The sequence below is a fragment of the Pelobates fuscus genome, chromosome 13 (genome assembly GCF_036172605.1).
Source record: "Pelobates fuscus isolate aPelFus1 chromosome 13, aPelFus1.pri, whole genome shotgun sequence".
Taxonomy (NCBI): domain Eukaryota; kingdom Metazoa; phylum Chordata; class Amphibia; order Anura; family Pelobatidae; genus Pelobates; species Pelobates fuscus.
Genome location: NC_086329.1, coordinates 102,290,847 through 102,316,197, shown reverse-complemented (window position 1 = coordinate 102,316,197; position 25,351 = coordinate 102,290,847). Strand labels below are relative to the sequence as shown.

Genomic DNA, 25,351 nt, shown 5'->3' with positions numbered 1-25,351 from the left:
TGTGGTGAACCCTCTGTATTCACTCTGGTGAAGTCTTCTCTTGATTGTTGACTTTGACACACATACACCTACCTCCTGGAGAGTATTCTTGATCTGGCCAACTGTTGTGAAGGGTGTTTTCTTCACCAGGGAAATAATTCTTCGGTCATCCACCACAGTTGTTTTCCGTGGTCTTCCGGGTCTTTTGGTGTTGCTGAGCTCACCGGTGCATTCTTTCTTTTTAAGGATGTTCCAAACAGTTGATTTGGCCACACCTAATCTTTTAGCTATCTCTTTGATGTTTTTTTTATTTATTTTTTCAGCCTAATGATGGCTTGCTTCACTGATAGTGACAGCTCTTTGGATCTCATATTGAGAGTTGACAGCAACAGATTCCAAATGCAAATAGCACACTTGAAATGAACTCTGGACCTTTTATCTGCTCCTTGTAAATGGGATAATGAGGGAATAACACACACCTGGCCATGGAACAGCTGAGCAGCCAATTGTCCCGTGACTTTTGGTCCCTTGAAAAGTGGGAGGCACATATACAAACTGTTGTAATTTCTACACCGTTCACCTGATTTGGATGTAAATACCCTAAAATTAAAGCTGAAAGTCTGCCGTTAAAGCACATCTTGTTCATTTCATTTCAAATCCATCATGGTGGTGTATAGAGTCAAAAAGATTAGAATTGTTTCGATGTCCCAATATTTATGGACCTGACTGTACATTGCAAACTCATGAGTCTAAACGAGCATGTGACTAATAATGCAGTGTCATAATATGTTATGCAATAGTACCAGTGGTTTAACATCCGTGCTTCCTGTTGCCACAGGCATCTTTTGTAAATGGTGGCAAATCACGGGAGATTTTATTTTCCCTCCAAGCAGCCTACAGTGCGCTCAGACCCGACACATTTGGAAGTGATTCACTGTACATCATATTGGTGGAAAATTGCTGTTCTAGCTGCATGAACAATTCACGTTTTATTATAAGCATTAGTTCATAGTCCTCTATAAAGAAAAATATGCTGTAACAAAACCCCCCAGTTAACCAGTATAATGGCTGCTTATATATATATGAACTCAGACTATTTGTTGTTTTGCCTTCAGTAATCATTTATTTGGGCTCATGGACTTGTAAAAGACTGATTCTGACCCTTTACGTACCTTGGGAAAAGACCTGCTGTTTTGACTTGGCACTTCGGATGCAGCCGAAGTAGTCGAAGTAGTCGAAGTGGCCGCCATTCGAAAATCGAAAACGTGGTGGCAGCCATTTTGATTCATTTGAATGCGTTCAGCGGTGTGTGCCGGCAAATCTATTACTATTTTCGGCTACCCAATTGCGCGAACACCGCTGACCTGTACCTTCTACTCTCCTTCAACACTGCAGCTGGAGACTAAGTCCCATTCGAAGATTCGAACGCACGTTTGAATGGGACTTAGTCATTTCTTCAGGGTAAAATAGACCGACCTCACAGCCCAAATCTATGGAACTGTTTTGGGCAGGAAAATGTGCTTGTGATCGGTCCAAGGGGACTTTTTACTATCTTTGGAACCCCTGAACGGATTTTCACGAATTTTGGATATGTTTGTCCCCAAGTTATACTGGTCATAAAAAAAGTTTTATGCATGTACGATGTAAAATCAAGAAGTTATGACAATATATAAAAAGTGTAACTTTTCAGCTTGGCGATAATTGAGTAGATACAGTTAATTAACTCAATTATCTTCTAAGCAGAGGGGAGGAATTCACTGTAATTGCTGGGTGTGCTCTATTGTCATCTGGTGTATGACTGGTTGCTGTAACTGCATTGTCGGTGCCCCACAAGGTCCAGCGGGTGGTGTCTAACCTGTAAAATCCTCCATAAAAGCAGCAATAAACGCACAGTGGAGTCAGTTCTTCTTCACCCTTCAAAACGTAGCTGTGTCTCGTTGTTGAAAGGGAATTTGCAACTTAATCACTAGCTCTTTTCACAGCTCTGCCTCTCTATTGCTCCAGGGATCCAGTGGATGGGACTTCACCTCTCGCCAACGGCAGATACCCTCTCTACGCTGGGTAGCCGTTACATATGCCAGTTGCACTAACCTTCTATTTTGTGATGAATTATAATATCCATGTAACACAATTCAACATCTCCGGCAGGTTCTGAACAAGAGGAAAGAAGAGGTAAAATAGATTATAAATAAAGGGATAATGTCATGAGTACTGATGGCTGATTGGTTGTGCTAAAACTAATTAGTGATAGTTCTTCTTTAACCCCTAAGGATTGTCCAAGTCCTGATCCAAAACAAAACCTAGAATTTGTTCTGCCACATTTTAAGGGTTTCTCTTTAAGTGCCCAAAAACATATTTTATATTGTTTTTGAAGAACAGAAATGGTTTTTTTTTCTTTTAATATCCTCCATGTAGGCCTGTTACAACTTTAAGTATAAATAAAATGTTAAAATCATGTAAATAAAAAAAATCACAATTTTGCTTATAATTATTTTTAAATATAAAAAAGAACTCAAAATAGATTCACGTATGAGACCTGATTATTAAATGTCTCATATGTGTAGAATTTAGATACAATTTTGGTAGTAAATGCTAACCCTACACCAACCCTACCCCTAACACTAGACCTCCACTAACTAACTGTAATGTTACATCTACCCCAATCTTAACTTTTACTAACCCTAACCTTAACTGATGCCAGCCGAGGGATATCCCAGCCCACACAGTACAGAACACTCTGTCAGTGCCCTCTACTGTGTGATTGAAGCATGACAGGGAGATCTATCATGCTCCAACACTGGCATGCTGTCATTGACAATCACACCTTGTGTTATTATCAGAAAGAAAACACGAAAAAAAGATAGAAATCAGAACCTTACCATTAATTTATTAAACAGAAACATATAGCACATAGCACTTCAAATTGTTTTTGTTTGCCTTCTTTTGGATCAACAGCAAAAACAGATCGAAGAAAGTCTGAACTTGATGGCCATGTGCCTCTTTTAAGCTATGTAACTATGTAATATAAGGAAAGTTTAGAACAAAGAAACACTGTACACATTCCCCATAGATGGTGGTACCTGTTTCCCTCTTGTTTGACGATCCTGGTCTCAGTGTTTTGATGCGTTCAGGCCTGGAGACAATATGTCAGGCTATGAATTTTTATACGAATTATGATTAATTACAAAACTAATAATCTAATAACTATAGTGGAAAACTACATAGATATATGAAAAATATGTATATTCCATCACATTTCTTAAATAACTAATTAAAGGGAACTTGTAACTTTTTGGAATTTGCACTTTTAAAAAAAAAATAGTGTTTTTTGTATGTTTTGTATGTTTTTTGTCTGTGGGGTTGTTTACAGTGGGAATTTCAGATAAATTTGGATGTGTTTAGAACAACATTGTTATTTTGTCTACTATATGTAACAGGTACTCGATTGTTAGTTTGGCCCACTGTTTACTAAGTGTTGTTTTTTATAATTCCTGTGAACAATGTTTATCTTGTAAAAAAAAAAAAAGAAAAAAGAGAAAAGGAAAAAAAAGGAAAAAGGAGTTGATCTCCGAATAAAGATTATAAAATTAAAATAAAAAAAAAATAGTGGTAGCTTTTTTTTTTTTTTTTTTTTTTATTGAATCCGTTTTGAGACCTGAGCAGGGACTAAGCGAAGGGCAAGCTGCTAAGTTTCTCTAAGCGTTTGCAAATTCTCAGAGTTCTTAAATCATCTCTCTTTTTTTTCATTCAATGCTCCATTTTGTTTTCAATTTTATTGAAGATTTAGCAATTGTTATTGCAATCCAGTTCTGTTTAGGCACAGCCAGGGCACACAATGCAAATGAAGAAAATAAATAGAACCATTGTTTCATTTCTCCTCTTCCCTGTCTGCTTTCTCTGTGCAGACTTCCAGGTGCAAATGATTGACAGGGAGCTAATATGGACGTGCCCATGATAAAAAGGTGTTTGTTTCTACGTTTATTTTTTTCACACAATACATATACATATATATTATATATACGGATAAGTAAATATAATAATGGGGGCGGAGCCAGCAAGGCAACGGAGCGGTCGCACTTTTCGGAGCTCCTGCTCTAACTTACCCTAACATAGCTTTTATGGTGGAACCCAAAGCCCAAAGACCCCTCAAACCTTGCCTACAACCGGCTGACAAGTTATGGGCCGCAAAACGAAGAAGGCTAAAGCGGACAGAAACTCCCAAGGGAGAGACATTGGAGAAATGCTGCGGAACTCGCAGCAGGCCGCGTGGTCCAAAATGGCGCCGGCCGACGACATCACCTCCTACTCCTCGGAGGACTTCACGCCGGACCTCATGGAGGGACCACCTTACGGGGCCATGTCAGACCGCAAAACGGCTCCACAGAGGACCGGGGACCCGGTCACCGCAGACCAAATTAAAAAGATGTTGGCGGACCTCCGCAAAGACCTAGCAACTGACATGGCTGGATACAAAGAGGCCATAGCAGGGGCCACATCTAAAATCTCCCTGTTGGAGGCCCACTCTACTGCCCAGGATACCAGGATATCGGAGGTGGAAAAGCAAGTGGCAGACCTGGCACGACAGCAACTAGCTACATCAGATAGGCTAGACGCTATGGAGGATCAGAGGAGGCGGTATAATCTAAAAGTCAGGGGGATACCGGACTCGGTTGCCGCCGCCGACTTGCCCCACTTTATGAGGCGCCTCATCGGAGGCCTGCTCCCACCAAAGCAAGCAAAGTCCCTAAAGCTGGATGGTATGTTCCGGTTACCTAAACCGGCCAGAGCGCCGGCAACAGCGACGGCCGACCTCATACTCAGACTCCAAACGCTAAACGACAAGGCCACACTACTAACGGCTCTGCGGGGTAAAACCCCCTTTCCATTCGAGGGCACCTCCATTACAGTCTTCCCAGACCTCACCAAGAGCACACTCACCTGGAGGAAATCGCTGCAGCCTCTCTTACAACACCTCCGAGCCAAAGATATCCCCTATAGATGGGGCACACCACGAGTTGTAATGTTTACACAAAACGGGACTACCCACAGAGCACAGGGATACAAGGAGCTGGAAGCGCACCTACAATCAACGGGCATTTTGCAGGCCCCACCGACGAGCGGAACAGGACTGTCCCAGCTGAACCCGGCCACCATTCGGGAATTTACCCCGAGAGGGCAACAAGGAGCCTCAACAAAGGGTTCACTCACCTGAGAAACTCATGGGGACTTGTGTGTTCCACCACTTCTAAAACACCATGCCTACCACTGTTAGAGATTGTTTTTGTTTTATTTGTATTGCTGTTCTCCTTTATTTACGGGTTGTTTTTTTTTTTTTTTTTTTTTTTTTTTCTTTTTCTCTTACTTCTTTTATTTTCCATTTCCTTTACTAATGTGCAACTGGTACTACAAATGTGATGCCTAATAGCCTTCTAGATGATCGACCAAATTGTACCACAAGCGAGAAATATGCACACACATAGAGAGGACGCACTGATACTTGTTAACTGGCGGTCTGTATACTGCACGGTCTAGGGACCACCGCCGCTCACTAAATTCCACTACCCCCCCCCTCCTTTTGAGGAACCAACACTACAATGCCAACACATAGTCGAGAAGAAGGAGGTATAACTCCACCGCAGGTAACACTACGCTGACTCCCCATTCTTACCATGCCCATAAGGGGCTCCACATTTGAGTCCACCTAACTTTGGATAGTATAATGTACTCAAATCTTACCACGCCCATAAGAGGCTCCACACTTGAGTTTACCTAACTTTGGATAGTATAATGTACTTAAACTATAAAATGTGCTATGCTTTTTTGATAAACACCAGACCTGACTAGGAAACATATCTTTATTAATCTTGTTTATTATATTACTCTTGTTCATTATATTCAAAAAATGTGCAACTGATCTACATATGCCATGTACCTGTGATTTTGAAATGCTTATAACTGCTATTGTGGCATTGCAAGCATAACTGTCATATCCTGCATATCAAAAATAAAGAATTTAAAAAAAATATATAATAATACAAATTGCTAGGAAGTCATAGATCTCCTTGAAATAGTATGTAATATTTTAACAAACGGCCATAATGCACTTCAATATTTAGTAAATGATGGACTACATTTTGAATTCTTTAGACTAGGGAAAAAATAAATGTGCAAGGCTTCCCAGTGCACACTATATTATATGTTGAAAATTGACAAATCTAAAAGTTGATGCAAATCATTTTACTCGTTACTCACATAACAGGAGTCTCAGATAATGTACGACCTGTAAAATAAAGGGAAGAAGTACATTTTGTGTAATAATTTATATTATATACTGCGATGGGTAAGCATGTTCCACATTACAGAAGCCCACTAGAGCACCCTGGGGATTAGGTTGGTAATCATTTGATAGGTGACTATACTTCAACCGTTCCTTGTACTGTACAGTGATTAGTAGACATGCACACATTTATCCACAAAAAAAAAAAAATTGGTGTTTTTGGTTCAAACTAATTTTATCCATGTGATAGTTTTGGATTAGGATGAACATATTTTTTTGTCCACTTTTAGACACATTTGAGCGCCCTTTGTTTCACTGATGAAGTGAGAAGAAGTAACCAATTGAAGAAAAAGGAGCAGTAGATAAAATTCTATAATTTTAGATGAATTGATGATTGCCCCAAATTTGGATGAACTACAATTCATTTTGAAAAAAAAATGCAGAAGTCCAATGACTTTATACAGACAAGAGCCCTTGGAGACAAGACAAAATAACTCATGTGACTATAGCGGTCCATGCAGAAAAAAAACCTAGTTTGACAAGTTACTGCTTCTGTTAGCTCTCCTGAGCTAAGCCTTGTCATGCAGAGCCCTCTCATTGGCTGAGACCATCAGCTGAGCATTGCTCAATGCAGGGTGCTTCTAGCAGCAGAAGAGGAAACAAACGCTGGCCAGAAGACCCTATGTAAGTTATCAAACCATTTGAAAAGAATTTGACTATATATTCTGGGAGGTGCATAGGGCTCTTCTTGCATCATAGCCTCTACAGTGGGATGTAGTAGTTATGGTGCTTGCAGCGTTCCTTTAATTCTAAATGTATTAATTATTAGTTGGTTTAGGATCCTGGATCTATTAACTGTGAGTTAATACAGAAATTGGTATATATTAGCACCGTAGTAACTGAAGAATGACACAAATAATAAAAAATAATCACAAATTATTTTAGTTTAGTTTCTACAATAATGCTAAGTTTTTATTTTAACAAACACAGATTTTTGTTTCCCTGACCCTTAATAATGTCTGTAACTATGCAGAATCTGACCCCAGAGTTGGGAAGGTAAGTATCGTAATTCAGATTACAAGTTTGTAGGCAGATGCTTGCTTACCTTTTTCAGGCTGGTCATTGAGACAGTTACAGAAAACACGAGACAGTCTATGTCTAAACAGACAGACCAGGGTAATCACGCTGAGTAGTACAACCGCCAGAGAGGCAATTTGAATTAGAGACAGATATTCCTGATCTGTGGTCATGTCGAGAAAAAAAGCAGGCAACGTTAGTCATTGGCTATTGGGGAAATGAAGTACCGACATGTCTCTACATGGCTAAAGGAAAATCACACCTAATCATAATAAATATTAGAAAGCCAAATTAGAGACCGATTAAACCCAGACAGTTTTAAATCAGGTTCACTTTGCCCTCTGTGTATCAGCAATGTTACTGTGTCTTAGAATTAGTGTTTAGATAAGCTGCTTCACTTCACCCACCACCCACAAAAATGATGTGGCAATATCTAAAACTTAGAAGTGAAGTTAGAACTTAGAAGTTAGTGAGAACCACCTGTTAAGAGGCAGTTGGGAGTCTATTTGAATCACTCTCCTCTAGTACAACTATTTACCAATTATATATGTAAAGAAAAATAAAACCAACATACGTAATTCTCCTCTCAACCTCTAGGGGTCATCATAATACATGCTATTTAATAGTGGCACTTAGTTCATAGAATGATATATTCATGGTCAAATGAATAAAGAATGTGTAATGGTAGAAATCAGACACCAGGGGTTACCATTGAGCCTCAACCCCCTGGTTCCTAAACCAAGACCAAGTATTCAGGTTCTAAATTAAGTATTTAATAGAGTACAAGGGGCAGGGAAAAAGTTTAACAGACTGTTTCATAATGTCACTATTCTGTGAAAATAACTATATTGTCCCTACGATTTGCTAGCCAATAAAAACACTTCCACGTGGAGAGGAATAAGTCACAGTACGTAACACTGTACTTGACCGACGATTCAAACAGCTATTTTCATTTTTTTACTTTAACTTTTTCTCATCAGTTACTTATTCCTCTTGGGAGACTTGACTGGCAAATACATATGGGCAAGATGGTTAACACCAGAGACGAGCGACATCAGGGAAGGGCTTTCTCCCTCCCCTAATTAAACATCAGAGAATGCGGGGTGAGAATCAATCTTCTAAATATTGTTTTACGAGAGATAGAAGATGACAGAATGTATTGTTTTTGAATGGTTCATTAAATAATGGGATACAATGGCATGATTAATTGGGGTGCATCATTTATTAGAGGGGCTACCACCAATATATCTCTGAATAACGTTATAAATTCTTATCTCTATATATCTCTGGGCATATCACTGTATTTAGGTGTATATCTCTATATGCCTACCTGTATACACAACTATGTGAGTATTAACAACAATCTAACCATCTGGCCCCTGATCAATCAGGTTTTCGCCCAAATCCCTCCACTACAACTGCCCTGTTAAAAGTTTGCAATGACATCCAAACTGGCATGGAACATGGAGACCTAACTGGAGCTATTTTCCTTGATTTTTGCAAAGGCTTTTGACATAGCAGACCATGACATTCTACTGCACAAACGGAAAAACTCAGGTATTGGTGATCGTCCGCTAACCTGGTTTCGATCGTATGTATCGGATCGCTCGCAATATGTGTCCATTTCTGACAGCAACTCCCTCCTTCTCCCCGTTACTTGTGGTGTTCCCCAAGGTTCCATTCTCGGCCCCCTACTATTCACATTATTTTTTAAATGATCTGACTAATGTCTGCAAATCCTCAAATATACACATGTACTCAGACGACACAGTAATCTATGCAAGCAAATCCGATCTACTGCAGCTTGAGGCTGTGCTCCAAGACCAGTTTACAGAGGTAGAAAAGTGGATTGCAAAAAGCAAACTCTTCCTAAACACTGACAAAACTGTCACAATGATCTTTGGAACAGTACCTAAATTACACAAATTACACAATTCCCACCTATCCATCAAAACAAAATCAAATAGCACACTCACCACAGTCCACTCTTTCAAATAATTGGGTATGTTGTTAGACCCCAATCTATCTTTTGGCCTCCACATAGAAAAACTTGCCTCTAAATTTTATCCAAAACTAGGTGCCCTGTACAGGAAAAAAAATCCTGCCTAAGCCTACAGTAAAGGAAAAGATTGTACAGCAAATGCTGATGCCAATCATTGATTATGGGGATGTAGTATATGCATCTGCATCGCAATCCCACATTAATAAACTCAATACATTGTATAACTCGTTCTGCCTATTTGTTCTACAATGTAATTACAGGACCCACCATTGTGACATGCTAAAAGAACTAAACTGGCTGTCACTGGAATCCATCATCTTTCCAGCCATGTATTTAAGAGCTTTTATGGGAAGCTCCCACCCTACCTGAGCAGTATGCTCTCACTGGCTCTTCCCACCGCCTATAACCTCCGATCCAGTACCAGCACTTTATTTAGTGTACCTCAATACAAGACAGGAAGCGGCCCGATCCTCCTTCTCCTACAGAGCGCCGCAATTATGGAACGACCTCCCCCACAATTTCAAATCTTCCCCAAGCCTAAAGTTCTTTAAGAGATCCCTATCTACATACATCAAAACAGAATGCACCTGTCATGGTTGATTATATATTTCTTGCCTGTTCTATGTTAGATTTTGTATACATTGTGTATTAATATTGTTTTTATATTTTATTGTACCCTATTGTATCAATGCAATGTTTTGTGGAACCAGGACATATTTGAAAACGAGAGAAATCTCAATGTATCCTTCCTGGTAAAATATTTTATAAATAAATAAATACACGTTCTGTGTATATCTCTATATATCTCGGTGTATCTCCCTGTATATATTTTCTCCATTGAGAGAAGAGTTATATAGGTACCAACGTGTAGTTCTGTGTTCCCCACTCACCTTGCACTTGGATATGCAACACATGGCTTCTCTTCTTTACAGTGTAGTTTGATGTTCTGACCTCACAGGTATATTTTCCTGAGTCCTTCAGCTGAGCTGACTGAACCTGGTACATATTGGATGAATTAAACCCCTGCACCATCTCTTCATCTCTGTAGAAAGCAAACATCAGGTCTGTGGGACATTTAGGAACTGTGTCACATGTCAAGGTCATCTCTGCACCTTCCATCACTTCCTGTAGGTTCAGCTTAATTTGGGGGAGTAGGAACAGCTCTGGAAGAGGAATATATTGAACAATAAATATACACCCGAACACCTAAATTGAAAGAATGCATCATTCAGAGCATAATACAGAATTGTTTGATTCTTAGTGCACATTTTATTATTGGTGAAGAGCAAGGACGCACAGGTAACTAAATTTCCCAGAAACCCAAAAAGGGATTTACATGCTAATTAGGGAAGAAATGCAGTTTGGGGTTTTATTATTTTCAATTGTGTAGGTTAGTGTCAGTATTGAAACATAGAAACATAGAATGTGACGGCAGATAAGAACCATTCGTCCCATCTAGTCTGCCCAATACTTTCATTAGTCCCTGGCCTTATCTTATAGTTAGGATAACCTTATGCCTATCCCACGAATGCTTAAACTCCTTTACTGTGTTAACCTCTACCACTTCAGCTGGAAGGCTATTCCATGCATCCACTACCCTCTCAGTAAAGTAATACTTCCTGATATTATTTTTAAACCTTTGTCCCTCTAATTTAAGACTATGTCCTCTTGTTGTGGTAGTTTTTCTTCTTTTAAATATGGTCTCCTCCTTTACTGTGTTGATTCCCTTTATGTATTTAAATGTCTCTATCATATCCCCCCTGTCTCGTCTTTCCTCCAAGCTATACATGTTAAGATCCTTTAACCTTTCCTGGTAAGTTTTATCCTGCAACCCATGAACCAGTTTAGTAGCCCTTCTCTGAACTCTCTCTGAAGTATCAATATCCTTCTGGAGATACGGTCTCCAGTACTGCGTACGATACTCCAAGTGAGGTCTCACCAGTGTTCTGTACAATGGCATGAGCACTTCCCTCTTTCTACTGCTAATACCTCTCCCTATACAACCAAGCATTCTGCTAGCATTTCCTGCTGCTCTATTACATTGTCTGTCTACCTTTAAGTCATCTGCAACAATTACTCCTAAATCCCTGAAAGGCCAATGTAAGGATTAGCTAAGGCGTACAATGTGTGAGCAGCTATTGGTATGGAATATACAGAGGAGATGAGGATTTAGGTGCATTTATTGAGAGTGAAAATGAGAAGCAGAGAAATGTGGCTTTGTTGCACTGTATGAAGATATGGAGAATATGAGCAATTTTAATTTGAAAATGATTGAATATGAAACCAGACTGAAAGTGAGGAATACATGTGAGACCAGAGTCCCCCCCAAAAAAATAACCCCTGCAGAATTTGTGTGACTGGTTAGTCCACTGAACTAATGGAAAAATATCACGGGAGGGTCATTGAGTGGAAGGATGAGAAGTTCTGTCTTGGCATGAATGGCCATTGCATTGTAAAGGGCCATGACTGAATGCGGTCATTGATGCAGGCAGGTACAGGATTGGGAGGTGAATTCTAACACCATGAATTCCAGGAGGTTATAGAGGAGTCAAGCTCACCCTCTTGGACTTTTTAGCGGATGGACCATTTCCCGCCTGCCCTCCCCTTTTTGTCAGCTGCGGAAAAATCTTTTGGCCTGCCCATGAAACTAAGTGAACTCGGCAGTTGAGCATGGGTGACAATTTTCAAGAACCAAACTCTGTGACTGTTGCCTGCATGTTGAACTGGAGTTTAGTAGCTGGCAGTGTAAGTGTTAAGTTACATATTTGATGAAAAGATTAAGTACTAGTTTGTTCAATATTGATATATATAAAGCTGTGGCCAAGCCCTACCTCACAACTCTGGTGTCTGTTTCTGGGTTGCACACTTCCTATAACATGCATAACTTGAGCAACGCACACACTGACGCTCCCCACACCTTGTGTAACCCACACTATGTGAACAGCACGCTCACTGACGCTCCCCAAACCTCCTATAACACACACTACCTGAGCAGCACACTCACTGCAGCTCCCCACACCTCCTATAACCCACACTACCTGAGCAACAAGCTCACTGCAGCTCCCCACACCTCCTATAACCCACACTCCCTGAGCAGCACACTCACTGCAGCTCCCCACACCTCCTATAACCCACACTACCTGAGCAACAAGCTCACTGCAGCTCCCCATACCTCCTATAACCCACACTACCTGAGCAGCATACTCACTGCAGCTCCCCACACCTCCCATAACCCACACTACCTGAGAAGCATACTCACTGCAGCTCCCCACACCTCCAATAACACATACTACCTGAGCAACAAGCTCACTGCAGCTCCCCACACCTCATATAACGCACACTACCTGAGAAGCACACTCACTGCAGCTCCCCACACCTCCTATAACCCACACTACCTGAGCAACAAGCTCACTGCAGCTCCCCACACCTCCTATAACACACACTACCTGAGCAGCATACTTACTGCAGCTCCCCACACCTCCTATAACCCACACTACCTGAGCAGCACACTCACTGCAGCTCCCCACACCTCCTATAACCCACACTACCTGAGCTCCCCACACCTCCTGTAACACACACTACCTGAGCAGCATGCTCACCTCCTGCAATAGAGTTGTGTAAGATTCCAGAAATCATCAAGTGTTCTACCATTCTTCCTTTGTCATATTCCTTTCTGACTCTGCAATCAAATGTAACTGCTAATATTTTGTTCTCTTAATATTTATTATGCATTTGTTAATGATATATTTATCATTGTTTAACCTTATAACAACACTGTACTGTTTTTACCTTCTGTGATATACTGAATAAAGAAAGAAATCTCAATGTATTTTTAGTAAAATTTAGAATAAATTAATATCTTGATTACAGATCCAACTCCCTTCAGAGTTGAGATCAGCAACTGTTATTAATGTATTTAATTCTTATCACACCAGTGGTGTTACACATAAGGCTCCTAATGCCATTCCCATCCTTCTCGTGCACAGATTTCAAAGGTGTTCTAATAATTACATATAGGTACAAGGATGCACACCAAACAAAATATTCATATCAAAAACAAGCTTTTACATAAAATACTATACTCTAAAAAACAAAAAAATATATATATCAATTCACATATTATATAAAAAATAAGTGACAAATGCTTATAGCAATAAACAGTCTTGAAAATTAGCGACAAAAATGTACGTGAAGACTATAAGAGCTGGACACAAGTGAAACTCTCAAGGGACAACATAAAAAAAACTTACCTCCTCATTCTGTTATACCCATTATCCAGCTGATTGCCATCATCTCAAAATTCTAAACAGACCCGTACGTGACCTCATCACATCCGAGATCGCAAGAATAAGGTGTTAAATACGTAACACCCGCACGTCAAGCAGGTAATAGCAGGTGTGTTTGTCCCTTTAAAATGCAATGTTGCATCTTATATGGTGATCTGTTTCTGGACACAGATAATGTAAAAAAACACAGAGAAAAAAAGTACAGCTGGTGACGATGAGAATTATACCTTGTATCTGGACATGTCTTGTGATGCTTTCTTTTCTCACTGTGTCGGTTGCAGTTTTTACTTGACAGGTATAATCTCCAGCATCCTGCAGTTGGACTGACTGAATCTGGTATTTATTGGATAAACCAAATTCCTGCACATTCTGCCCGTCTCTGTAGAAAGCAAACTGTAATTCCGTGGCCGCTCTGTGTGGGCTGAGAGCCGTGTCACATGTTAGGGTCACGTTGACACCTTCGGTTACTGGGTATTGGCTCACATTGACTAATGGGTTTGAGAAGAGCTCTAAGAGGAGAAAAACACATCAAATATTCGAGTTTATTATTTTAATAAATAACTGAATTATATTTTAAATAAAGATATTTTTTTTCCTTAATTAAAAAGTAAATATATAGATAGAAGATTTAATAAGTGGACCCAGCAAAGACAATATGGGCTAGGAAAGGTTTACACACCGATTTACTAGTATGCAAGAAAATCATCTTGAGCAATATATTGAGCTATTCATGTATTGCCTCTTAAAGGAACACTCCAAGCACCATAACCACTACCAAGGTACTCCTTGCTCACCATCTGCCCCTTTGCTTTTCCACTGGTGGCGCAACTGCAGGATTATGGTGATGGTGGCAGCGATACAATTCCTAGAGGAACCATCAGCATTTCTGGGAACTGTTCTTCTGATAGTTTCTTTCCTGGCAGCTTATCTCCTGGTAGTGTCTCTCCTGACTGCTTATCTCCTGAAGTATATCAATAGATACATGGTAGGTAGCAAGATGGTGTGTGTCCTATGGGTGTTTGGAGGGGACAGCAAATGAGCTGTGACTTGATTGACTTGTGTAAAGTTACATTTAACTTCTTTTAGTCTGTTTTTTTGAATTTGTAGCGCAGTTTTAAATCTGTTTCCTTCGTGTCTTTAAGTGAAATGTGTAAGAAGTAACCAATGAATCTAGCGTGGTTTAATTAATTTTAGTTACTAAATTGTAACACATGGTTTCCAGCATCTAATTGGCCTTTGATTAATCTGCTGCACATTTTATAGATTGTGCCAAAAGCAATGAGAAATTCTCACCTCTGACATACAGCGTTCCTTTAGCTGAATCTGTGGCTGATCCTGCAGCACATTGGTATTCTCCAACCATGCTCATACTGACATTTTGAAAGAAAATCAAGTCAATTTCTGACTTCTGTATTATGGTATTCTCCTTGTTGTAAAAAACGATTTTCCCTCCTGTGGGATCTTCTTGATTCCTATGACATCTTAGAGAAACATCATCTCCTTCATAAACAGACTGAGGGACTTGCAGGATGATCCAGTCTGAAAAAACTAATATTGTTAGGTGTCAAGCACGTGAGTCAGAGCCATGTACTATTTAGCACTGGTGTTATTGGGGGATGAGATTTGAGAAACTAAAACACTGTGCATATATAAAATATATTCTAAACCACTTTATGGGGGAAACCAGTGTGTTTGATTTGTCACGCATTGAGAAATAGAACTAATAGATCATGTGAGGCTGGAAGAATCAGTACAAGTGCAATGCTAAACTACTCTCATGCTCCTTAACTTTGATCTACAATCAGGAAGGAGGCTTCCTCACCACGTGTGTTGTCTGCTGTTTAGTGCCCTGTCTGACCCATCAGGATCCAAGCTCAGAGATGGAAACATAAATGGTGCAGCTGGTGCAAAGCAAAGGTACCGGCTCATTGTTGAGAGTAGAAAACCATAATAGATTTATAGATAGAAATCGTACATAGAGTAATGTCTTATGATAAAAGCAAATGTAAATTTCTGCTAAAAACTGGACTCTTACTTTACAGTTTGCAGATTTTTCAATAATTTGAATACTTCCTCCTGGATACCAGAAAGACATTCAGATCTCTCCTTGGATCAAACAACCGTCAACCAACGTATTAAACATCATATACCTGTAAGTTATTTTTTTTCAATATGTCAGTATCAGTTTCGCGATTGTCAAAAACTTCGGTTTCAAACGTACCTTTGTGGGTAATGGTGTGTGCTCTATATTTAAACTTTCCTCTTTCTCTAAATATTTTGTGATGTTCTTGTAAGAAAGGTATGTTATTGAGAGGTTAGTGGTCATAGTGTCTGGTTTCAGTAGCTTCCGTTAGACATATTTTTAAAGATGTTTAGAGGGTTTTATTTTTAGCAATATGAGATCTTACCCTATTGAGTTACCCACTTTGTCTCTCTTGTACTTTCTGATAATATATTTAATTAGATTTTTGTATGTGTTTTTTTTATCTATTATCTTTCCTTTGTGAACAGAGTACATTCATTGTCTGGTTACAACTACATATCTGTTCATCCACCCACTGTAAAGCGCTACGGAATTTGTTGGCGCTATATAAATAATAACATAATAATAATAATAATTGTATTATTGTGACTCTATGCAGGATGACATTTTGCCTGTACTCTTTTTTAAATTGCTATATCTAATATCCTTAGTTTAGCAGTTTTGGGGTTCACCAAAGTTTGCAATTAACTTGAAGGCACATTTTTTGTTGCAATTTACAACGTATTATGTATCTTTGATTAATGATCAACCCAACAAATGTACTCATATAAACTTTTACTTAGACAATGTAGTTCTTCTTATTACATCTAGTTATGTATAAAAATGTCATTTCCCAAAAGTGACACAAAGGTGTAGAAGAGGTGGAGTCACTAATGGAATGTTCTGAGGGGTGATACACCAAAACTGCCTCATTAAACTAAAATTGTGTCCATTTAAGTGGCTTAATACCACTGACTTGCAGATGCTTCCATACACTAAATCACCAGGAATGCAAAAACCCATCGATCACCAACTCTGGGCTGCTGCTGTTTCACGTTATGAAGATAAAAATATCACCAAAAAAATATGAGAAATTTAAAATGTATATTGATTGTGTTGGAGCCAGACTGGCTAACTTACCGTATGTTACATCTAGCTTCACAGCATCACTTCTGTCACTTGTTGTGGTCTGACACTGGTAGTTGCCGCTGTCTATTGTCTCAGCAGACTCTATTAGAAACTGCTTTGACCCGGTGGATAGAAGCTTGTCATCTTTGTACCAGATATATTTCTGGTCTTCCCGTCCCACTGAATCCACGTTACAGGTGAGATTGAGAGATTCGCCTGTGAATATTTTGTCCCAATTTGGATTAAAAAAGACCACAGGTCTGACAGCTCCTTCTGGAAACAAAACGTTTACAGATGAATTAATTTATTGGTTCTAATACATTGCCTGTTTTTTGGAATTCGTTGGAGTGGCTGGATTATTTTCTACATTTTCTAAGTTTATATTTGGTCCATTCTGGTACTGGGACTTGTCCAGCGAAAAAAAGCACCCTGGATTCCTGGATGAAGGGTTGAGTGCACTTCCACTATTTCTCTATATCTTTAATATTGTAGCATGTGATAATCAATTCGTGCATGATTCACAGTATATTTGAACTGGTATAGGGAATGGTCTAAAGTGTGAGGGTTCCAAAATAGAAGCTGTGTGGACAGGATATAGCATGTGGTCCTAATAACCACACACTATTTCTTTCAAACTATCGGGAAACGAGCCTGCTTTGGTAATGTTAGTTGCTATTTTTGTGCACTACTGGTGAGATAGCTCAATAACCTAATGCATTTAAAATCTGTTAAACCATTAGGGATCACAGATTTAATTCCCAGCAGGGTCAACTCAGTCCTTTACCTTTTTAAGGTAGATAAAATGAGTACAATTAGACTTGATAATAGTAACATCCCCAGGATGTACTTGGAAACCAGAGAATATCTCAAAATACCTTACCTGGCAAAGCACTTTGTCATTATTACAAAGAGAGACTTTGTATAGCAGCAGTCTACATACCATGACTACAACAACTTGTGTTTGACTTTACTTCTGCAGCCCTAGCCACACTTCCCCAGAGATCCTCCCAAGAAGAAAGAACTCAAAAATGAGTTGTTAGTATTTTACTTTATTATTTAAATACTGTGTAAATATTGAAGGTATTAAATGAATTCATTAGCAATGCTATGCATATTTGTGCTGATATTTTGCACGTATGTTTTTATAGCTTTCAGATCTGTTTATATAACTAAACTGTTACTTGAGTACGTGTTCGTAATATGTTACATTTCCGTCCCGGTTTAAAAAGTGCCTCTGTACGAGAAGCATTTGATTGGACACTGCCCATTACAAACAAAGAGATTAATATTGGGGAAAAAAAATTGGATGACTCCGTTTAGCTGTAGAAGAAATAATTGAAGATCAAAGAAGATAGGGTTTTAGACAGTTTAGAAGGGAAGTTTGAATAGCTAATAAATTCATTTGTTTTTAACTTTATTGTCAAATGCTTAAAAAACAAACGTTGTTCAACCTATTCATCTCCCTTAATGTAAGGCTTCCATGCAATGTGCACTAAAACAAAGTACGAGTTTAAAGAGGATTATTCACCTGTGATTTATATTTATCATATGTATTTACAAATTTTACATTAAAATTTAATGTAATAAAAAGCATGATCTCACCTATGTTTCCAATGATCGCTAGAAAAGAAAAAAAAAGAGCAAATAAAATGTTAAGAAATATAATGTTACTGCTGGTGCAAATATTTCAAATTCTCTGCCTGCTTTTTAATGCAAATTATTTTTAATTTTTAAATAACGTTACTTAAATTTTTTATTTTTTTTTACAAATGCTTATGAATTATTGAGCATAAAATCATACACGGCATCTAGTAAACTAAACTTCATACAGCTAAAGTTTCAAAAATAAGAAAAGTATAAGAATAAGTACAAACTTAGGATTTTAACTAAACACAGCTACGCTGTTGGTTGTGAGCACAGTAAAACATTGTATGGGATCATACCGCCGCTAAGTGTTTATTTATAGTTACACTAAGTTATTACAAGTGCAAATATTTTCTGCCTGATATTTTTCAGGTAAAATTTTTTTCTTTAAGTAAAGCTTTTTTGGGGGGGTGTTTAAAAAAATTCTACCAAATTCTACAAAATGTAAACTGAAAAAAACAAACAACTTAACAATGTATCACAATTAGACACAGACAAAAGGGGAAATCGGTGTAAGAATTTGGAAGCTTGGACAGCTTGTGGAGACTGATAAAGGGTATAGGTTATAACCCATACTGGGTCATTATAGAATATTTATACACTGTGAATTGATAGGCTGTTTGTTGTCTTTGGTGTTTGTTGTCTTTGTATTTTTGTAATATGTGTCAAAGTAATATTATTGTAAAGAATTTTCTATGTAAATAGAGTTTTATATATCTTGTAATAAAATTAATAAAAATATTCAAATTTAAAACAATTAGACACAGTTACACAGCCAGTCATTATCCCAGTAACACAAATACACACAGTTACAAAGCTGGTAATTCACAATTTACCGCAATTATACACAGTTACACAGCTTATGTTGAACACAACGCAATTGTACACATATACATAGCAGTTTATGAGCAGACTAATACAATTACACAGTTCCTCTTTCACAAAGTAACTCAGTTATACACAGTAACATACCTTTACACAGTTATACACACACACACACACACACACACTGAGCCTATCGACCCATCCCATTCAATAGGTAGTCCACTCACAAAGCATTGGGAGTTAAGGTATAAGAATATTTTTACAGGTGCTCTCCTTAGCAAATATGCAATATCTTATACAGGTTCTCTCATTAGTAAATATTCAATGTATGCACCCTAATGGTAATTGTAATACCCTAGGGGAGAACTTGGACAATGGGACGAAGGTCGCTGGTCAATGCCCACTGGTTGATTTTAGTTAGGAGTTTCGGTAATCTCTGAAAAGTATGACACATTCAATTTATCAATGTATCAATAATCTGCTACAGACAGACTAATAACCAGTAATTGATCAAAAATATATTTAAAAAAAAAAGAGTACCGGTAGATTATGACAAATACTAAATTTGCTAAATGTTTTTTTTTTTTTTCATTTTATTGCCTTTATTGTACATTTTAGTTCATTCTACATTTGCCAGATGCTCATATTACATAGGAATCTTAATTATTGCATAGTCTAGATGAGACTCTTATCATCAAACTTCTTTTGGGTAAATGGGATTTATTTAGTCGAACATAATTCCTGATAATATCGATTTAAAGGATCTGCTTAATTTCAGAGACAAGGATCCTTGCACAAGTTACCAAACTGTATGTACTAGAGTGAGATATGTTTCAAGCTCAGCTTCTTTGACCTGGCGTTTGAAATCACTTTGTATTATCACTTTAGCAAATAGCTAAGATCATATCTTCTTTGTACGTAACCTGTCAAAATAGTTCTGTTTCCTCAGTTCTCTTGTGGAAAAAATACAAATTAAAAACAAACGTAACTTACCAGCAAACAGCATCAGTAGCCGAACTGGCATTGTGAATGGAGTCAGAATATTCGGGTTATCTGCCTTCTTACTGAGAGAGGAAATGTAAAAGCTCATTTAATCTTCCTGTTTCTGTATATTCGGTATATAGTAGGGGTAGGCAGGGCAGGGCTTCACCAGTTTTAGTTACATTAGAAAAAATTATGTAAATTCAAACAATACTGTTTTTTTCTGGAGGTTTTTTTTTTTTTATATAAAACAAAGAAAGTTAATGTTCACCATTGATCTAAATGCTGTTGAAAGAGCAAAGTAAAGTAAATTTACCTATTTTTGAAAGCAGCAATTTTTCAGTAATGTAGCCCATGGGTCAGCGCAGCTAAGAGGAATAGGCCTTGACAGAGCCAGGAGGTAGGCATAGCAGCCACAGGAAGTTAGTGACAGCTAGCATGCCGCGTAGGGCGGAGCCATAAGGGGAGTATTTACACCAGCCATTATATGAAGTGGCCATTTTAACTGAACCTAAGCTTACCTGTCAGTTGTCCCTCCCACCCTCCCTGTATTTGGTTAGGTTAGTTGATTTCCCGTTTTTCACAGCGGCGGGCAATGGCCTGGTTAAATTGGAGGGTAGATGGAGGAGAAAGTGGGCATCCTGAGGTTTAGTGTAGATTGGGCAGTGTTGCACGTGGTTGGTAGGTTCGAGCCCGTCAGTGGCTCCGAACCTGGGGGTGTGGTGGTGTCTTGGTACACCCTACACTGGAACTGGTGGGTAGCGGTGTCTTGGTACACCCCTACAATGGATATGGTGGGTAGCGGTGTCTTGGTACACCCCTACAATGGATATGATGGGTAGCGGTGTCTTGGTACACCCCTACAATCGATATGGTGGGTAGCGGTGTCTCGGAACACACCTACAATTTAACCTGGTGGAAATGTGGTCATATTGGGCGACCAGTTTCTGTATTAACATGTTATTTAGATTGTTATCTATTGTTTTAATGGGGATTTGGGTAAGGTTAGCGCATATGCCGGCAAATCCGACTGTGCGCCTGTCAAGATAATGCTTACGGTGTACTGATTGGCTGTCTGAGAGCCAACTAATACACAGAAAAAAATTTGCTTTCTTTTTTTTAAATAATCACAATGACCATTTGGTCTTCAAACCAGATGTAAGATCACAAACTACATCCATCATCATATGTCTCTGTCTACGATGGATTAATCATAGTACGTGAAGTCACTCAACCTCAAAGTTTACAAAGAAAATGCAAGTGTTAAAATCCCACAATCTCAGGGGTATCTTCGACATATACACAAGTGAGTTTATCCATATGAAACGTGATTGAAATCATAAAGTGAAAAAGGGTTTTATGAATCTAATAAACCACTTTGTGACCAAGAATACAAAATAATAGAAAGAACGTCGAGAGAAAGGACAGGAAAAATAGGTAGAAATAATCCTGATAGAGTGGGTTTCCCTCAATCTGGAGGGAAACTGAAGTGGGAAAAAGTAGGTGGTTAATTCCCAACAATAAAACTTAGCTTTTAATTATAACTAAAAATAAAAGTAGCGGTTGGTATAGTGACCAACCAAAACACAAATATAAATATATATATAAAAAAAAAAAACTTTGTGACCAAGGCTTTTCCAAAACTCGGTGCATTTGGACAGATACCTTTTTGCGCTTGTGCAATGTTCAACTGTAATGTAACACTTTCACTTTAAGTGCACCTGAAGATATTAAATGTTGCTCTAATTTCATTCTGACTGGTGTACAGAAGACGTACGAGGTGTGTCTAAATGTTTTTTTAAAATTGAACATCAAGGATCTTAAGCACGATTGGTGACATGTGTCTAAAAAATGGGTGGAGACGGAGAACCGGACGTTGTCAGATGAAGCCTGAGGAAGGCAGGTGAAGTACATCACAATAAATGTTCAAAGAGGCTGACCAGAGAGTCACATGTGATCGTGATCCTCAGAACCTAGAGAGGATTTTATGTGTTTGGTAAGAATCAACTGTGCTTGTTGACATTGTGAGTCACTTTAGTGGGATACTCACCACTTGCAAAGTAAGCCTTTTCATTGTGTTTTCTAAAATAAAGGAGTGTGATATTACATCATGGGGTTTCTGGTCTCAATGTATTTTCTTGTTTTGAGTGTAGAAGGTAGCTAGCTACATTGTCTGGTTGGATACCCTGCAATAAGTGGGACACATTCCCTCTCAAGTGGAGCTGTTCAAACCGAGAGCCAGGGGTAAAAGGGCTGTATTTAGCGCAAAGCTGACAAGGCATTTGTCTTGTACGGCACTTTCAGGGCGCGGCAAAAAAAACATCCTCCAAATGCCTTGGATGGCCTTGGATGGCCTTGGATGGCCTCTGGTCCTGGGGGGACCCAGCCGATGGCCGGTTGGCCACCTAAGGCACCTCCGAGGCTGGCATCTGCTGATGTAGGAGGCGGGCGGAAAGGGAGCACTCTCCCTTGCCTAGCTCCCTCGCGCACACAGCAGTGATCCCAGAGCCGGAATATGACATCACTCCGAACCCGGTATCACTGAGAGGCGCGCAAGGGAGCTGAGCAGGAAGATCAGAGCTCCCTCGCTGCCCGCCTCGAATGTGAGCCTGCCTGCCTGACAGCCCGTGTCTGTGCTTGCCCAACCGCCTATGACTGCATGCCTTGCCAGCCACACTGGACCCCAGTGAAGAAGAATCCACTTCAGCACTCCCAATGGTAGGGAGGCTGGGTGGATTGAAATTTAAAACTAATTTTGGATTACTGTGTGTTTGTTAGTGAGTGTGTTAGTATTTGTCTGCTAGTGATTATGTTAGTGTGTGTCTGTTAGTGGGTGTGTGCATCTGTTAATGTGTGTCTGTTAGTGAGTATGTGTCTGTTAGTGTGTATGTGTCTGTTAGTGTGTATGTATGTCAGTGTGTGTGTGTGTGTGTGTGTGTGCGTGTGTGTCTGTTAGTGTATGTAGGTCTTTAAAAGACTGTGTTTGTGTCACCGAGAGTGTATATGTATCTGTCAGTGAGTGTGTATGTGTGTTTGTCAGTGAGTGTGTATGAGTTTTTGGCAGTGAATGTGTATGTCTGTCAATGTGTGTATGTCAGCTAGTGTATGTGTGTCTGTCAGTGAATGTGTGTGTGTGACGCTGAGTCTATATATGTCTGTCAGTGAGTGTGCATGCACTTTTGTCAGTGAGTGTCTGTCAATGAGTGTCCATGTGTGTCTTGTCAGTGAGTGTGTATGGGTCTGTCCATGAATGTGTGTCTGTCAGTTAGTGTGTATGTGTGCCTGTGAGTGTGTGTAACTGTGAGTGTAACTGTGAATGAGTGAGTGTGTATGTCTGTGAATGTGTATGTTTCAGTGAAAGTGTTGGTTCAACAGTGTGTATGACTGTATCTGTCAGTGAGTGTATGCCAGTGCATGCATAAGTGAGGGCGTGTGTCTGTCAGGAAGAGACCTTTGGAAGGGGGGTGCCTGGGTTTTGTCAGGTCTAGGGCAGCACAAAATCAGAATGCACCACTGGTTCTGGCACATGTGAGTGAGACCTCTACATTCACTTTTTTCTCTGAATTTATACGTATAAGACACAGATGGTCTGCACTATATATGTTTTTATTATTTTTCACAGATACATACAATAGTTACATTCCAAACAAGAAAGAGAAAGAAATCAGACTGGCTTTCAATAATATAACTCAATGATTAATTGTGAAATATTAATAAACTTGTTTATCACCTTCTTCGCCCTCTATTATTGCAGGCCTGGCCTCTCGTCTGTTTTGGAACACCTCAACCGACTTGTGCCATATTGATTCACATACATTGGAATATTGATACGGCTAATTGTGTCCCGGACATAAAGATATATATAAATATATATATATATATATATATATATATATATATATATATATCTTTTTGGTATACCAAAAAGATAAAGGTAGTCAGCACTCTAAGTCTTGTGAAAATTATTTATTGATTTGAAGATCCCACAGAAGGTCAACGTTTCAGTTCACATTAGAACTTTCTTTAGGACATAATATCACATACATTAACAAAATGGTTATATATAGGAATGAACAAACTTACCAAACCCCCATCACCTGTGGGTGAACGTCCCTCCTTCCTCCCTGCACGGTCTCTGAAACCACCCCCTGTGACATCATGCCGTGCCGACAAACCCATCACCATGCTGATAAGCATTAATAAAACTTAAATGCCTATAGAGAAGCCCCATATCAAGTTAAAACTTCCATAACCTCTGAAACCTCATTGCAAGCCAAGTCATTTGTCCCTAGATGGACAAGTACATCAAATTCCCCTTCCTGCTTTGCTCGCTTAACATTATTACAAATACGTCTCCTGTCTCTGTGAGTAGTTATATAGTATATAATTTCATATAAGTAGTATATAATTTCATATAAAATTCAAGCTATAAGGGGGGGCGTGGCCGGCAGAGCACTGAACCAGACGTCTATCTGTGGAGCTCCAACAGGAATCTGCAGAAAAAGAGGAAAACGCCGTAAAAAAAACAAATGTAACTTACCGCACGAGACCCACAAACCCCCAGAGAACGAAATGGGGCGCAAGAATAGACAAAGAACACGCCCCGAGCCCCCTCGTATGCCGGATATCAGGCTCTCCTTCAGCAGGCCTGAACCGCGTCTGCAGCCCAAGATGGCGCCCGAGGCCCACACAGACCCAGAAGCCTCGGAAGACTCTCAGGAGGGAGAGGAATCGATTCCCTCATCCGCACAAGGGGAGACCCCCCACACCTCGGAGTCAGAAGAAGACTCATCCCCATCCACTAAAGGGGACATTAAGAAACTGCTAACGGACCTAAGAAAGGTCTGGAAGGCAGATCTGGCAGAGGCACAAAATGAAATGGGGATTATACACCAAAAAGTGAAAGAGGTGGAGGAGAGAGAAACCGCCAGAGACAGCCACATACAAGGCAACAGCAGCCAAATAGCAGATCTCACCGCTCAGGTACGCCAGATGCAACGGGCAATGACTCTGCTCGAAACAAGACACAGACAAAGGAACATCCGTATCAGGGGTATCCCAGAGTCTGTAGAGGGGGAGCAATTATTGGAGTTCGCCAGGAACACGATCGCAGCTTTGGGAATCAACAG

General features: G+C 39.4%; 1 protein-coding gene across 1 annotated transcript; it reads right to left on the bottom strand.

Moving 5' to 3' along the window:
* Positions 1–6,227: 6,227 nt before the first annotated feature.
* Positions 6,228–24,379, bottom strand: LOC134582669 (Fc receptor-like protein 3). Its single transcript, XM_063439321.1, has 8 exons — positions 24,306–24,379; positions 20,235–20,305; positions 18,375–18,392; positions 16,785–17,045; positions 14,915–15,160; positions 13,849–14,130; positions 10,226–10,498; positions 6,228–6,259 (listed from the first exon to the last, which is right to left on the bottom strand). Exons 1-8 carry the CDS (start codon positions 24,377–24,379, stop codon positions 6,228–6,230), a joined length of 1,257 nt encoding a protein of 418 aa, XP_063295391.1.
* Positions 24,380–25,351: the final 972 nt, after the last annotated feature.